At 50.3% G+C, this 16,311-nt stretch overlaps 1 protein-coding gene across 1 annotated transcript in view; it reads left to right on the forward strand.

Annotated features, from left to right (window-relative positions):
- LOC144100702 (uncharacterized) overlaps positions 1 to 16,311 on the forward strand; it is a 103,018-nt gene that overhangs the window by 53,047 nt on the left and 33,660 nt on the right. Inside the window, exon 2 of the mRNA XM_077633549.1 lies at positions 3,804 to 4,060. Coding sequence (XP_077489675.1) covers positions 3,804 to 4,060 — 257 coding nt within the window. The remainder of the gene's footprint in view (positions 1 to 3,803; positions 4,061 to 16,311) is intronic.

A 16,311-nucleotide genomic window follows, 5' to 3' on the forward strand; every position in this document is an offset into this window, starting at 1 on the left:
GCCAGTCCGCCATGTGGTGGCGACACATTGGATGGTTGTTTGGCAGCACCTCCGGTAGGTGGGTTCTCGGTGTTGGAGATTTCCTGGCCATGCTGATCGCCGGGAGGCCCAAGATAGCGGCTTTTCTTCTTGGACGCCGTTTTTTTTCTTTTTCGTCTTGGGTGTGCGGAATTTTGCTGCACAGTCACGAGAGTTGGTGGCATGGGAGCCACCGCACAGAGAACACCGGGGAACACAGTTGTGAGGAGCCCGCACCCCCTCCACTAGCGGAGCTTGGAATCCGCAGAGTCCACAGGTGTTCGATCGCAGGTTTGGACACGCATCAGTGCGATGCCCGACGACCCCACACTGGCCGCACGCCGGGATAGTTTTGTAGTAGTTTCTCACAGAGACGACCATCATCATCATCATCATCAGCCTTACTACACCCACTGCCGGGCAAAGGCCTCTCCCATGTCTCTCCAATTAACCCTATCCTTTGCCAGCTGCATCCACCCTTTGCCTGCAAACTTCTTAATCTCATCCGCCCATCTAACCTTCTGCCGCCCCCTGCTACGCTTACTTTCTCTTGGAACCCACTCCGTTACCCTTAAAGACCAGCGGTTATCTTGCCTTCGCATCAAAGTTAATAAATAAGCGCAAGGTAGCCGACATAAGGAAGTTTAATATGGAGAGAATTGAGCATGCTATAAAGAACGGAGGTAGCCTAAAAACAGTGAAGAGGAAACTAGGCATAGGTAAAAACCAGATGTATGCATTAAGAGACAAGCAGGGCAATGTCATTAGCAATATGGATAAGATAGTTAACGTAGCCGAAGAGTTCTACACAGACCTGTACAGTAGCCAATGTAATCAGAGCGCTAATGAGAAAGACAGCAGTGCACAGCAATACGTCATCCCGCCAGTTACGAAAGATGAAGTAAAGAAAGCCTTAGAAGCAATGAAAAGGGGAAAAGCAGCTGGGGAGGATCAGGTAACAGCAGATCTGTTGAAGGATGGAGGGGACATCGTGCTAGAGAAACTAGCCACCCTGTATACGCAATGCCTTATGACCTCGACTGTACCAGAAGCTTGGAAGAATGCAAACATTATCTTAATTCATAAGAAGGGAGACGCCAAGGACTTGAAAAATTACAGGCCGATCAGCTTACTATCCGTTGCCTACAAAGTATTTACTAAGGTGATCGCTAATAGAGTCAGGGCAACGTTAGACTTTAATCAACCAAATGATCAGGCAGGCTTTCGTAAAGGATATTCTACAATAGATCATATTCACACTATCAATCAGCTGATAGAGAAATGCGCAGAATATAACCAACCTCTATATATAGCTTTCATTGATTACGACAAAGCATTCGACTCAGTGGAAACCTCAGCAGTCATACAGGCATTGCGTAATCAGGGGGTAGAAGAGCCTTATGTCAAAATACTGGAAGATATATATAGCAACTGCACAGCTACTATAGTCCTCCATAAAGTCAGCAATAAAATTCCAATAAGGAAGGGCGTCAGGCAAGGAGACACGATCTCGCCAATGCTGTTCACCGCATGTTTGCAGGAGGTATTTCGAGGCCTGAATTGGGAAGAGTTGGGAATAAGAATAAATGGAGAATACCTAAATAATCTGAGATTTGCTGATGACATTGCCTTGCTGAGTCACTCAGGAGGTGAACTGCAAATCATGATCAACGAGTTAGACAGGCAGAGCAGATCGATGGGTCTAAAAATTAACATGAAGAAAACCAAGGTAATGTTCAACAGCCTAGCAAGGGAACAACAGTTCACAATTGGCAGCGAGAGCCTAGAAATGGTGCCGGAATACAGAGACGACCATGTTGTCATAATGTACGTAACGGGGCTTCTCCTTACCCGCGAAAGTGATGCGTGCTTTGTTGGATGTCCCGAACTTCCGGATTTCCAGGATGGTGCCGGCGCGCCAGCACACTCTGTCTTTAAGAGTTTGCGTGGTGTCCGAGTTACGGACCACGATCACGCCGTGGCACATGTTGCCGCCGTCTTGTCTTAGGTAACCCCGAAGCGGAATCGACCCATTGTCGGAATTTACTGCGAAGTCCCCGATAAGCTGGTCAACCGCCTCGATGTCCGGGGTATGCACAATGATGAGGTTTTGCTTCGTGAGGCTAGAACGGAGATGGCGCGGGCCCGTTTCAACCCGAAGTACGCTGAAATGGCAGTGCCGTAGCCGGTTTCTGTGAACGCCTCGTGAAGAGAAACGCTTTCTCTGGGCTTTATGACGTAGTCTTCAGGTGTCGGTTTGGGCATTGGACGCGGCTTCCACTTCGAGAACGCCTTGTCCTTGCTTCCCGTAGCGCGCGTCGCGGGAGCGTTCATGTTTCCGACCGACGAACCGGCGGCCGGGGCGGCGCCGAACGCCGCCATCTGGGCTTTGTCTTGGGAGCGGCGTGCAGCCGCTTGAAGCAAAGCTTGACTCCGAATTTCGGGAGTAACCGTCGAATTTGAATCTCCGATGGTGGGCACCGAGGTCCACAACATCGCCTCAGGGTCGTAGCCGCGCACTTCTTGCGCGGAAGTCGCCATCTTGTCCTCGGAGGGCCAATTCCACCAGGCCAGGCGTTGGCGACGCCGTTAGGCTTAACGACGGCGCCGACGTGGTCGGTCGAAAAACGGCCGTAAATTTAGAGAAAATCGGCCTACCTGGACGAATTCGGAGTCGAATTCGTAGTCCAGGTGTTCCGCTTCGTTTTCCGGCTCGTTTGACGCTAGTTTTGCCGGGGTAGAATGAACTTCACTCGTCATGTTGTTCGAATGATTTTTGTGAGAATTGGAGCGAAAAAACCCTAAATAATTAGAACTAAATCTCAGTGCACAGATGGATGAAAAATAAAAAATGTTTTCGAGGAATGGAAATGACGCAGTAACTGTCTCCCACATCACTGCTGACACCAAAAGCGCACATTAGGGAGGAGATAAAGGAGGGAGTGAAAGAAGAAAGGAAGTAAGTGGTGTCGTCTTGGATCCGGTCTCCGAAATAATTCCGACCACCTGGAGATCTTTAACGTGCCCTGACATCGTGCAGCACCCTGGTGTCTTTTGGGTTTCGCATCCATCGAAACGAGGCCGGCGCGGTCGGGTTCTAAACACGGGTAATCCGGCTCAGTAGACGAGCACCCTAACCACTGAGCCACTGCGGCGGGTCCAGATGGGTGGCTCTGGTATGGTTTTGTATTCTTGGCGTCGAAAGCTGAAGGGCTCTAGATCATTTTACTTGAAAACTGCCAACATTTTTGTAGCGCAGTCTCCTCGTCGGCACCATGCGTTTTGCGAGCATCACCGCTTTCCTCGCCCTCCTTTGAAAAACATTGTGGTGGTGTACTTTTGGTTATACCTGGAGTGACGAGATAGCTACAGCTGGCCGGGTGGAACTTGCTCAGTTGATTTACAAAGTCAATATTTCGCCGCTCCATTACTCTGGGCGTTCCACCTCCATCTTCGTCCACTTCACACGGCGCATGCGCGCAGCTGTGGAAGCTCGTTTTCGCCGGCGCGCCGCGCCACCGGCACCAACAGCTGCTCCGCATCACTAGGCTCGTCACGTGACCAACCACGTGACGAACCACGCGGTCAACGACGGCACCTCGCCATCGGCAGCTGCTCCACACCACGTGACAAACCACGTGACAACTTGACAGTGAAGCGACGGCGTGGCGGCGCAGCCACAAGGTAGCGGCGATGCCACGCTGAAGGCTCGAAATACTACCGTAATGTACCTATCGCTACACAAACACTCATTCTTTCTCTATTGTGTCCTGTGTGCATATCAGGTACGCCCCGGAGATGGTGACGGGACTCGCCGTGTGCTGGGACTAGGAGCAGTGCGTCAGGAGCCGGGGCACGGATTCCCTGCTGCAGCTGAAAGTGGTGATGCGTCCTTTCTTTCCCAAGCTGAGCTTCCTGACTCTGACCGCCGAGGACTTCATCAGGGGCCCGGTCACGTGGGGCATCACGGACGGCGACGAGGCCCTATCCGTGCTGCCGAACATAGTGTCCAAGAGGGCGCTGCCACTTCCTCCAGGATTCTGTGAGTTGACGCAGCCCCCTTACTAACTGTGCTTAAGTGCTCTGTAAAACTCATGTTTAAGGGCCAAGGTTGTCCAATGGCTATCCGGATTTGAAAAAATTGGAAGTAATTTGGCAACGACCGCAAATAGCAAAATTGTAAACTTACTAGAGAGCGAAATGAGAAAAGAACGTGTTTCAAAAGTGCTGACATTTCGGAACGTTTGCCCCTAGAAGCCGCCGTGGTGGCTGAGTGGTTATGGCGCTCGGCTGCTGGCCCGAAAGACGCGGTTTTGATCCCGGCAGCGGTCGTCGAATTTCGATGGAGGCGAAATTCTAGAGGCCCGTGTACTGTGCGATGTCAGTGCATGTTAAAGAATCCCGGTTGGTCGAAATTTCCGGAGCCCTTCAATACGGCATCCCTCATAGACAGAGTCTCCTTGGGACGTCAAACCTCTATAAACCAAACGTTTGCCCTTAGAACTAGTGCAAACGTATTTCGTACAAACTGCTACAAAAAATTAAACGCATTGGCTACCTGTAGCTTTGTTTTCATGGACGTGATGTTGATATACAGCTCTATATTATCTCTTTGAAACAACAGACTTGAAATGGAACCATAAAAGAGGCCTACTGGGCATCTCATCAAACAAGAAATTTGTTTTGTTTTCTGTAATATAAGCAATTCTTATCAGTAAATCGGGCACACAAACTGCGTGTCTTCATATATGGCCTTTCAAAGGCATCTTTCCTCATTTCCTTTTGGTTGAATAAAGAGCTATGTTCTATCTCGTTAATCGTATCTGTAGTGTCGGCACTGGTTACCTTTTGCGTCCTGTCCTGCCTATCTTGTTCTTAGTGCGAGGTGTTCACGTCAACACGGCCACTCGCTGTCGATAGAGACTATTTCTACTGAAGGCTGGGAACCTTCGCAATAAGTAAGGGGTTGGACACTTATTTCTTTATTTATCACATTACCCAGAGCGCCTGTTTGGCATTAAAGCTGTGAGGGGAGCGTGAAAACACATTCATAAGAATACTTGCCGGAAGACAGCGAAAAATATATTCACAACAAATGAAATGCAGCACAATTGATGCAAACAAACAAAATCATAAAAATACAGCAGTGCGGTAAACGATCTATTCGGTCTAATCCTAAGAATGCTTAACAGTGAAAGTACACAGAATTAAACCTTCAAAACTTGGTATTAATTAATAAGGACGCGCTAAGGTCAGGAACCAAGAAGACCAAGCACGTACCCTTGGAAAGGTTTGTATCCATGACAAGCTCGTCACAACTAGCTGTGTATTGGGTAGGAATTGCCCTCAGCAAAAGTAGAAAGTTGTCACAGTACCTTATCCAGAGAGGTGATGAAACAATGGTGGGATTAAGTAGCACAGCGGTGGTCACGTGTGTGGCGAACGGCCGCTGGGCTCCACATTCTCGCCAGATGTCGCCTGCTACGTAACGCTGTTCGTTCGCGGTCGTCTCCCCATTTAAGGCAATTCACTGCGTGTTAGGAGATTGATGCTAAACCATGCATAAGCGTCAGAAAAGTGTAATGTTGCGGCTACCTTCGGGAGTCAGCGGCAGTTTCATCGGCTAAATTCGTCACCACAGAGACCGCGTGATGCCCCGCCCCCGCCTTGTTCAGCCCAGTGCAACAACCCAATGACCACAATACAGCTGAGTTTTTAGGACAAAATTGCACTCGCATTTTTGTATTGCGGTTCCATCATGTAGACATCACGTGAAACCCCATCATGTCAAGCACTGTTAACCGGCAATAAAGACAGAAAAAACGCAGCGGCAGGATAGTGGTTTAGCATCCGCGTCGCATGTGGGAGGTGCGGGGTTCGATCCCCAGTTCCGACGGGTACGCACCGGTGACACAATCGGTACAAGCTTCCCTTGGCGTGGTTCTCGGCTTCATTAGGGTGAAATGCCTGGGAAATAGGCCTTTGATCCGATCTTGAGGAAACGAAAAATATCTCATGTAATGCCACTATTTGGGCGCAGATGCCCTTGCGGCATAAAAATTAACTATCTTCAGTATGATGCAACGTCTGCTTTGCTTTATTCGCACCAGACTTTCTTTCATGCACAAAATTGTATGTGCGGTCATTTTTGTGTTTGTTACCCTTCAATGGACTGCTCGGATCAAAGCAGTGACTCTTCACCACATACGAATACATTATATCGCCGGGAAAGAAGTAATTCACTAAAGGAAAGTATCCTTCGGCGAAAAAATAAACGAAAACAGCGTTCCTAAATAACCACAGTAAAAGTGGTGGTGGTGGTAGTGGTTTTATTAAAAATAATAGTAAAAAGGAAGGAAAAGATTTTTGCTAGCCCCGGCATCTGCCATCGATTCTGAAGCACCTGAGCTGGGGCAGCGGAAATAAAGGACAGCAGGCAGAATGGAGAAATGAAATTAAAGAGGTGAGGGGACAGGAAGAGAGGATAGGGGGAGAAGTAATATGTACAAACTATTTACACAATAAGAAATGTGTCCAGGTTGTGCGCGTGATTAGTTCATTTTAGAGGTATTAAATCACACACGCGCACAGCACTGGGTTGGTTACAACTGGAGTGGGGCGTCCAGTTATTAATCGTTCAAGGTAGAACTCGCACAGTAAAAGTCGCCGAATTAAAAAAATTTGCTGTGGCTCAACCGGCTGAGTAAGGTTATAAATACCGCAAGGCAACCGATGTCGGCGCAAAGACGTTGGCAGCATCCGCTGCCCTTTTCCACTTGAGATAACCTTGTTGCTGTGTTGTTGCTTCTCCAGTCGTGCCTTGAGTTGTTCGGCGGTTTCACTAGCTCCACGAGCCCGCTTTCGTGAGTTATCTCTAGCGAACGCAGCTTCTTGACGCTCTCTCTCATAGGGATCGCTAGAAGCAGCCCTGCGCGTCCAATGCTCTGCGGAAGAACTCGCGCCGGTGACCGGTTCTGGCTCCACGGCTGCGGTGTCTAGGCGGCGAGCGCTGGCCTAGGAGCGAGCGTTAAGTACCGCGGTATGACGTCAAAGCCATACCTAAGGAGAGCCTCCAGTTAGGGGTCAAAGTGAAGCGTCATTTGACCATCAGCTTTGCTTGCGAGAAGCGGACATTTTCGCTTTAAATCTACCAATCTCGGAGAGGAGAATGCACACATCAAGAACGCGGACGACGGCGCGTTCGAGGGAGGCTGAAGGCACCGTGTAATAAAGCAATGCCACCTCGAAGCAATCAGTTGTACGGGAGAGAGTTCGTGATTTGAAATTATCAATTGCGTTAATAAAATTTCATGATAAATTATGCGCTAACCGTTCTGTTTGTACGCGGATGTTATAACGACCCGTTAATTACAACACTCGCGGTAACTATCAAAATGCGTAGAAGGGCTGAATATTGAACAGCGACATTTAAGACCGTCCTGGATTGGACTGCGGATGGAGCCGAAATCTCAGCACTTCACCGCAAAATGTCTTCGTGGCCAGCACGCAATTCTGCAGCGATTCAACTAGAAAAGCGTGCTAAGCTAGCTGCAAAATAAAATCGATGCTTAATGCATCTCCACTCATGACACAGCACTAAAAGCGTGGCAGCTGTTTGTTAACTAGGAATTGCGTAGTCATCCTGAGGCTGTGGATTAGCTCAGATAATCCGGGATATAAAAAGCGAAAAGTGTTGGTGGTAGTGGTTTTATTAAAAATAATAGCAAAAAGGAAGGAAAAGATTTTTGCTAGCCCCGGCATCTGCCATCGATACTGAAGCACCTGAGCTGGGGCAGCGGAAATAAAGGACAGCAGGCAAAAGTGTTGGCTTTCAGTTTTTTCATAGGCCTAGCGTTGACAACGTTTTAGACTCTAGTGATTTTGAGGAAAAGAGGAACGCATAACTTGCTTCCTGGGTCAGTGGACGCCTCAATCGTTCTTTGAGATACGTGGCGGTAGTGATGGAGAGAAATTTTCAGGTGTTCAGGTGTCCAACGATATATGAGACAGATATTGCACCATATTTTTTCGCCGGAAAGGAATTATTATCATTATAATCTTTAGTGTGCACTGACATCGCACTAGACACGGGCGCCTTGGAGTTTTGCCTCTATAAAAACGTTGCCACCGCGATCGGGATAAGAACCCGGGAACTTCAGATCAGTAGCCGAGCGCGCTAACCACTTAGTCACCGCGGTGGGTCTGTGGTGGTGGTGAAAACTTTTATTTGGTGGAAGGGAGTTCGGAAGCCACAGACAGACAGACAGACAGACAGACAGACAGACAGACAGACAGACAGACAGACAGACAGACAGACAGACAGACAGACAGACAGACAGACAGACAGACAGACAGACAGACAGACAGACAGACAGACAGACAGACAGACAGACAGACAGACAGACAGACAGACAGACAGACAGACAGACAGACAGACAGACAGACAGACAGACAGACAGACAGACAGACAGACAGACAGACAGACAGACAGACAGACAGACAGACAGACAGACAGACAGACAGACAGACAGACTGGCTTTATTTCTGCAAGTGAGTTTTAGACGAACAAACTGCGATGACTCAGTGGTTAGCGCGCTAAGGTACTGATCCTGAGTTCCCGGGTGGAATCCGACAGCGGCGGCTGCGTTTTTATGGAGGCAGAACGCTAATTCGCACGTGTGCTGTAATAATTGGCTTTTGGGGAAAGGAAATGGCGCAGTATCTGTCTCATTCATCGTTGGATACCTGTACCGCGCCATAAGGTAAGGGACAAAGGAGCGAGTAAAACCTGAAAGGGAGAGGTGCCGTAGTGAAGGGCTCTGGAATAATTTCGACCACCTGGGGATCTTTAACGTGCGCTGACATCGCACAGCACACGTGCGCCTTAGCGTTTTGCCTCCATAAAAACGCAGCCGCCGCGGTCGGGTTCCGTGTGCTGTACGATTACAGTGCACGGCAAAAATCCCTACGTGGTAGAAATTATTCCTGAGCCCCCACTACGTCACCTTTTTTTTCATTCTTTCAATCCCTCCTTTATTCATTCAATTAGGGCGCGTTTCAGGTGTCCAACGATATATGAGACAGATACTGCACTGTTTCCTTTTCCCCAAAACCAATTATTATTGTGTTAGACCTTGGTGGGTCAGTGGGCCACTGCGCGCTTCCGCACTGCGTCATGTAGGTCATGACGGGACATGACGTCGGCAGCCCGAGCCACCTCAGCAAGCTGCGATGTCGGGTCAGCAGACGTGAGGAGGACCTCCCAGTCTTCCCAGCTCGACATGGTGTGCTGTCCTTGAAGGGGAGGGTCAGCAGGGCAGCCGAAAAACATGCGGGAGAGTGCGGCGTGAGGGTCGCCGCATAGGGAGCTCGCAGGGGACGTGCCACAAAAGTGGGGTAACAGGTGAGGGGATGACAGAGAGCGGATCTAGAGGCTTCTGAAGATCTCGTTGGAGTGTCTCTGCCACATGGTCGGCGTCCCTATTCCAGGACACCGCATAACGAGACCCCGTCTCTTCCCATTTCACCAGAGCCCTTTGGACTCAAGGAGCTTTCAAAGGGACCACCGAAGGCGTGACGTGTGGCACGTCGGCTCCGTGGAATGACCATCTTTTAAAGGAGGAAACGACAACGGACTGCTGAGAAGGTGTTGTGCGTGTGCCGCGGACGTGGTAAGGATCCTGTGAATACTATTACCAAGACCGCAAGCTTGTCGGATTTCATTGCGTCTTGTGTATTCTACTGCGCCGAAATCCTCAATCAGCCAAACGGTAGGCCTAATGCCGAGGTGGCCTGAGCGGTGGCCGAGCGCCCCCGACGTTAGGTCCTAGAGACATTGGCGTCACCATGACGATGGAAATGAGCGTTGAGGGTACGGGTGTCGATCCGACATAACTTCAAAGTTTGGACTTGGTGACAAAAGTATCGGAACATATCGCGGAGCTTCAGGACCGCAAACAACGAGAACGGACAGATGTCGCCGATAAAAAAGCGACGTTCAGCGCTGGAATAGGCAAAACCGGCAGAGACGCCGGTCGGATACAGTGGACACAAGTAGGGCGCTACGGGAGACGCTCCAATAAAGCGGCGGGAAGAGAGCTCGCAGAGCTTTCGTTGGCGTCACACCTGCCGCGTCCTGCGAACGCCGGTCACCAGATTATTATTAGGCTCAAAGAAGGACTGACACTAAAAAAGCTCTCGGTGCCAGTGATTGGCGGGGTACTAAGGATGGCGGCTGGCATTCTGTGGCGGAAAGGTCAAGAGAACAGGATCTTCGTGAACGACAAGCAGGCAACACTGGTATACAGCACGCCCGAAGAGGACAATGAAAAAAAGTGTTGGGACTGAAGTGAATAAAGCTCGACGAGAAGTACGAGGTGTCGACTTACATGGCGGCACCTGAAAGCTGTGGCAAAGAATTGGTACGCGGTTTCCGTCTGATGCTGTGTGAGAAAGAAATGCAATTGGCTTTCTCACCCCAGCAGAATCCTCCCATTCTTGGCGCGCAGGATGGGCGAAACTAACTCAGTGATCATCACTATTGGTCACGCCTATGTGCCGAAATAGATTATCTGTTTCGGGGTGCCAATGAAGTGCTTTCTATACAAGAAGAGATATGAAGTATGCTACATGTGCGTTGAGGTGTGGCGACGTGTGCGACAGTCCGCATGCGGAGTGCAGAGGGTGTGGGGCAACCTCCCCGACGAAGGCCCACGAGTGTGTGCCGACACTGCCGAGGTGCCAACTGTATGGCAAGGATCACATCGCCGGAGATAAGAGGTGCAGGGCACTCTTCTGAACACCTTATATAGACAAGAAGCGACAGAAGAAAATGAAGATTGAATACAAAGCGAGATAGAATGAACAGAGGCGCATGGCTGACGCAGAAAAGCAACGGCGCAGGTGGAACAGCTAGTTTAGAGACCATTCGAGGAGAGAATCGGGACATCTCAGCAAGTCGAGACGGCGCTCTGGATATTTCCCTCGACTTCCATCGCTGGGAAAAGAGAAACCTACACCGAAGGAACCACAGGAGCGTAGTGGCGGCACGAAGACGAAGACAAAGTCTACTGGACCAAAGATGGATTGGGTAAATAAGGTCTCCCAGAATGCTAATGCATAAATTATTAATGCTCTTCAAGAGGAAAACTAGATTTTACAAGAGCAAATTGGAGAATTACGAAAACAACTTGATGAAATTAAGAAACAGCTAGCAAAATACCTCAACCAGAACCGGAAACATCCCGGACATCTAATCCTCCACCCTTAAAGAGGAAGAGAGCTAAGAAAACAGAGATCGTGGATCGTCACGGAGTGAGAATTGTAGCTCTTGAAGTTGAAACAAAGCCTTTGCATGGAATGCTTCAAACGGTACTTGAGCAGCTGAAACAGATCGGCACTGCTGTCGAGCAAATGAAGGTTGACTATAGGAAAAGGAAGTTGCAACGGCTCTGCCAAGAGGCTCAAGTACTCAAACAGAATCGATCTGAGCGTCACTGTAATAACAAAAATTGGCAGTGGAACTGTAGAGGCTTCTCACATAAACGTGCGGTTATGCAGTGCATTCTCGCCAATGGCAATATACCGGAGGTTACTGCAGTCAAGAAGAGCGGAAAAAATGCTACATTATCGGACAACAATTCTTTTTGGTGTCGGGTAATGCTACCGATGCTACCGGTAAAGCTACTGCACATTCTGTAGCGGCGATAGTGGACAGACTGGTGTGGGGAGCGGCTCTTGCTTGTACTTGTAGCTTGCAGAGGAAAATCCGAAGCAGCTTGGGGAGGGAATCTAGCCAGGGGTGGTGCGTCAAATGACGCCGCAGCTTCTGAGTCGGGAACAGCAGTGCAGGAAGGTGGCGGGAGCTCCAAGCCAAAGTACGCCTTCAGGCCCTTCTTGAAGACAGCGTAAATGTCTGGGCAGGAGGCGGTAACCGCAACTTGGCCAGGAGACTTGGTTGGAGTTTGTGGCCCGCGTGCTGATAGCGCTGCAGCTGGCTGGACACATGGTGGATGTGAAAGAGTGAGTCGAGAAGCGCCAGCCACAAAACGGGGTCCCTGCCATAAAAGGCGTGTAGAATGGGCAGCCGAGGAATGAAGGAGCGCTGATACTGCTGAAAGAACTCACCGGATGCGATGGTAGGCGCGCACATGGCGGAGAGAAAAACCTGCCGAAAGCCGGGTGCGAACAGCGGGCGTGCAGTGGCAAGGCGAAGTGGAGGGACAGTACGGGTGGGGGGAGCGCACAGCCGGTGGGAGCGTGTTGCGTGCGTCGAAGCTGTCGTCCGGAGTCACCAGATGAGGAAGGTGATCTGCATTCATTAGAGGTCCCGGTAGCCACGGCCGGTGAGCAGGTGGATTTGTCTGTCGATGTTGCTGGCCAAGCCGGGTTCCGAATGTGTTGTCTGTTGCGCGAGCGAGGCCGCGCTCCGAACAGCAACTTCGTCAGCGCCGCTGGCGATGCCAGCGCCGCTACAAAAGATCAGCCAGAGAAAAGGGGACAAGAATCTCAGAAACCAACTTGCAGCATTCAACAAACACATTGAAGAGCATTCATTGGAACTCACCAAGCAAAATTGGGGCAATATTTGTGTAACAAATGGATGGGAATATTGGCAGCGCCGGAACGTGGAAACTGCTCCAACATTTATTAGCTCCAGAGAAATCAAAATGGGAGGCTAGACAGGGGCTTCAAAAGTTGCTGTATAAATATGAAGTTTCGACAAAGGAACTTCTCGCCGAGGTTAGGGATCGCGACCACAGCTGTTCTGAAGTCCTTGAGTACGCGGGCTCGGTAAAGCCGGAATTGGACAGTCCCATCACTGTCGGGGAAGTGAGGGTTGAACTCAACAGCCTAGGAACCAAAATGTCTGCCAGGTCGGACACAATCAACAACAGGATGATCAGGAATCTTGACTTCAAGCTTGACTTGAAACAACCGATCTTCTTCTTTGGGGCAAAGTACTCCATGCGTAGTCCTTTTTTCCAGCGTTTAAAGTAAACCCGCAAAATGTGAAAAAAATGAAAATTAAAAAACACGTGACTGAGTTTGTAGCAGCAGCAGCGCCCTTACGCAGCATGGGCAGCGCCAGCCGTCGAAGATGATGATGCCGAAGTTCGGTGGAATTGAGATTTTTCCTTGTTTCGGTGTCACGCGCCGTTCGGCTCCACGCCATCAGATGTTCTAGCACTTCACCGAGTAAATCAATCATTTCCTTCATCGTGCTGACCGCATAATGATTTGCGCGATAAACTGATGACACGGATGTGATGCAACTTCTGCGCCTGGGTGGTCATGCGGCCAATAATGAACTGGCTGTTGACTTGAGCGAGCCACAGTTGAGGGTCAGCCAGCGAGAACAGGGGAAGGCGAAGGGACAGCGCAAGGACAGCACTGGACTGTCCGTCACCGTGCATGGCGGAGGTGTTATCCTCGGCGTTGGCCATGGTGGGGGCGGGCGTTCGAGCGCCGTTGCGCAGTCCTTCCTTGGCCACCGTGTGAACGGCTCTGGCATACGGCCTCTCCCATCAAAAGTCCAGGTCATTGAAGACTTTCCTCTGCCAGCCGTAATCCGCAAGCTCCGTGAATTTCTCGGCCTTATAAATTTTATCGCCTTTTCATCCCTCAGTGTGCTGCAGTCTCAAACCACAGACGGACATGCTTCAAAGCAAGAATACAAACTTCGCACAACTGACATAGTCATCAGCTGCTGTGGATTCTTTCCAGGCCGCCAAAGCGAAACTATCCGACTTCGCTCTCTTTGCCCATCCGCGCCCTGATGCACCCCTACGCCTTATGACCGACGTCTTCTGCTCGGGCGTTGCAGCCGTGCTCCACCTGCACATGAACGATTCTTGGAGCCCTCTTTTTTCTCCCGCAAGTTTTTCGCTGCCAAAAGTCGCTACAGTACTTTCGGCTGTTAACTCTTTGCCATGCACATGTCCGTGCGGAATTTTAAGCAACTCCTCGGGGGTCAGTAATTCCACATCGTTACCGACCACAAACCACTTATTTTTTTCCCATCAAGTCGAGGAGCGGTAAATTCTCGCCCCGTGAAATTCGTCACCTTTCATACGTTGCAGAATTCACAAGCGACATCAGACATGTGCAAGGTTTTGACAATGCCCCGGCGGAAGCACTCTCACGTATTACTGCTTCTCTAGCCTCGGCTGCTCTTCCGTTGAACCTCGACTTTGCCGCCCTCGCAAAAGCGCAGCAACACTACTCGGAGGTTATGGATCTTTGCCAGAACCCTCGTTCGCTGGTTATCTATGACATTCACCTGCCTTCGTTCGTGCCCCGTCCCTATTATCTGCGGCACTTCGGCCGGCACTCCGCGCCATTTAGTGACCTATGCCTTTCGTCGTCTCTTCTTCGACTCCCTCCACGGCCTATTTCATAACAGCATTCGCGCACGCAGCATCTTCTCACGAAACGTTATGTCTGGCCCTGCATCAACAAGGACGTGCGCGCCTGGGCCCGTGCCTGCCTGACTTTCCAGCAGTCTTAAACTCAGTGACTCAAGACCTCTCCCTTCGGCTCGTTCCCTCTGCCGTCAGCCCATTTTGACAACATCCAGGCTGATATCTTTGGTCCCTGACCACCTTCAGCTAGACAATCATACCTTCTTACTTGCATCGATCGGTTCACTCGCTGGCCCGAAGCGTTCCCTCGGCCTGACGCCCCCGGTGACACCATTGTCAGAAGCTACCTCGCCGACTGGGTCTCCCGGTACGGGGTTCCCTCGATCATCACCACTGACTGTGGCGCCCAGTTTGAATCTTCACTTTTCAATAACCTTATGACATTACTTAGAACTTCCCGAATTATAACTACTGCTTATCATGCCATCACCAACGGTATGATCGAACGCTCCCATCGTTTGCTAAAACCACCCCTCAAAGCCCAACTCGACACCACCCACTGGACTGCCCCCCTACCTTTAGTTCTGCTCAGCCTCCACGCTACACTGAAACACGGTCTTCGTTGCACTCCCGCAGAACTTGTCATCGGCTCACCCGTGCGTCTTCCTGGTGAATTTTTCTAATCTACCGGTTCGTCGACAAGTCCCGACCCTACCGATTGCGTGACGCAGCTCCGCTATTTTTGCCGCCATATCAGAGCGCAACATCTACGACGCCAGTCTCTACCCTCTTCACATGTTTCATCTGATCTCGCGACTTGCACTCACGTGTTTGTTCACCGAGACTGTCCGCAAGCCGCTTCAGTGCCCCTACAACGGTCCCTTCCGTGTACTCGAGAGAACATCGATGTTTTTCGTCGTCGATGTTTACGGGCAAAACTGACACCACTTCAATCGACCGCTTGAAGCCAGCCTTCACAGAGGACGCCTCTCTTACTGGACCTTCATTTGCGCTTTTTTTGCCCGAACCGGCCCGCCGGCTGCTCTCCACCGCCATCTCTCCCTGCCACTCCTCAGAAGTGGAAAATATCGTTCCTGCTCCCAGCGTCACCAGACTCCTTTACAAGGGGGGGGGGGGGGGGGGGGGGGAGGCTACTGTAGCAGAAGCGCCCTTAAGCAGCAGGAGCAGCACCAGATGTCGAAAATGATGACCTCGAAGTGCGGTGGAATTGAGCTCGCTCCTCATGCCGGCGTCACACGCCGTTCGGCTCCCCGCCATCAGACGTTCTAGCACTTCAGCCAGTAAATCAATCTTTTCCTTCATCGTGCCAGCATCAAACTGCCTGGCGCGACATGTCCATGCGCTACCTCATTGCAGCGCTCCGAATCGTGCTTCGAAAGGGCGAAACGAGCGTGCTGTCCGTGCGCAAGTGAGCGGCCGCCGCTCAGTTAAACGGGCTGCTCAATGATACACAAATTACATAGGGCGCGTAAAACTGCATGCATTCTTTGAATGGGAAAGCACTGTGTCAGCTCTCTTGCTAGGTTTATTAAAGATTCCCTTCTTTCTAGTGACACACCTACGCATTAGCGTGCATGATGAAAATGTACAGCGCACATAAAGAGGAGGACACAAGGGAGACCCATGGAACACACGAGCTCTCACTTGCAACTTTCAGAGGTGGGCAAATGGTGGTGGTGGTATTGGTTTTTTTATTAAATTAGTAGTAGAAAGGAAGGAAAAGATTTTTATTAGCCCCGGCATCTGTCGTCGATACTGAAGCACCTGAGATGGACAGCGGAAAGAAAGTATGGCAGGCAGAATAGAGAAATGAAATGAAAGAGGTGAGGGGACAGGAAGAGAGGATAGGGGAGAAGTAATATATACAAACTATGTGTCCAGGCTGTGCGCATGAATCGACACATTTCTT

This window comes from Amblyomma americanum, chromosome 8 (genome assembly GCF_052857255.1).
Source record: "Amblyomma americanum isolate KBUSLIRL-KWMA chromosome 8, ASM5285725v1, whole genome shotgun sequence".
Lineage (NCBI taxonomy): Eukaryota > Metazoa > Arthropoda > Arachnida > Ixodida > Ixodidae > Amblyomma > Amblyomma americanum.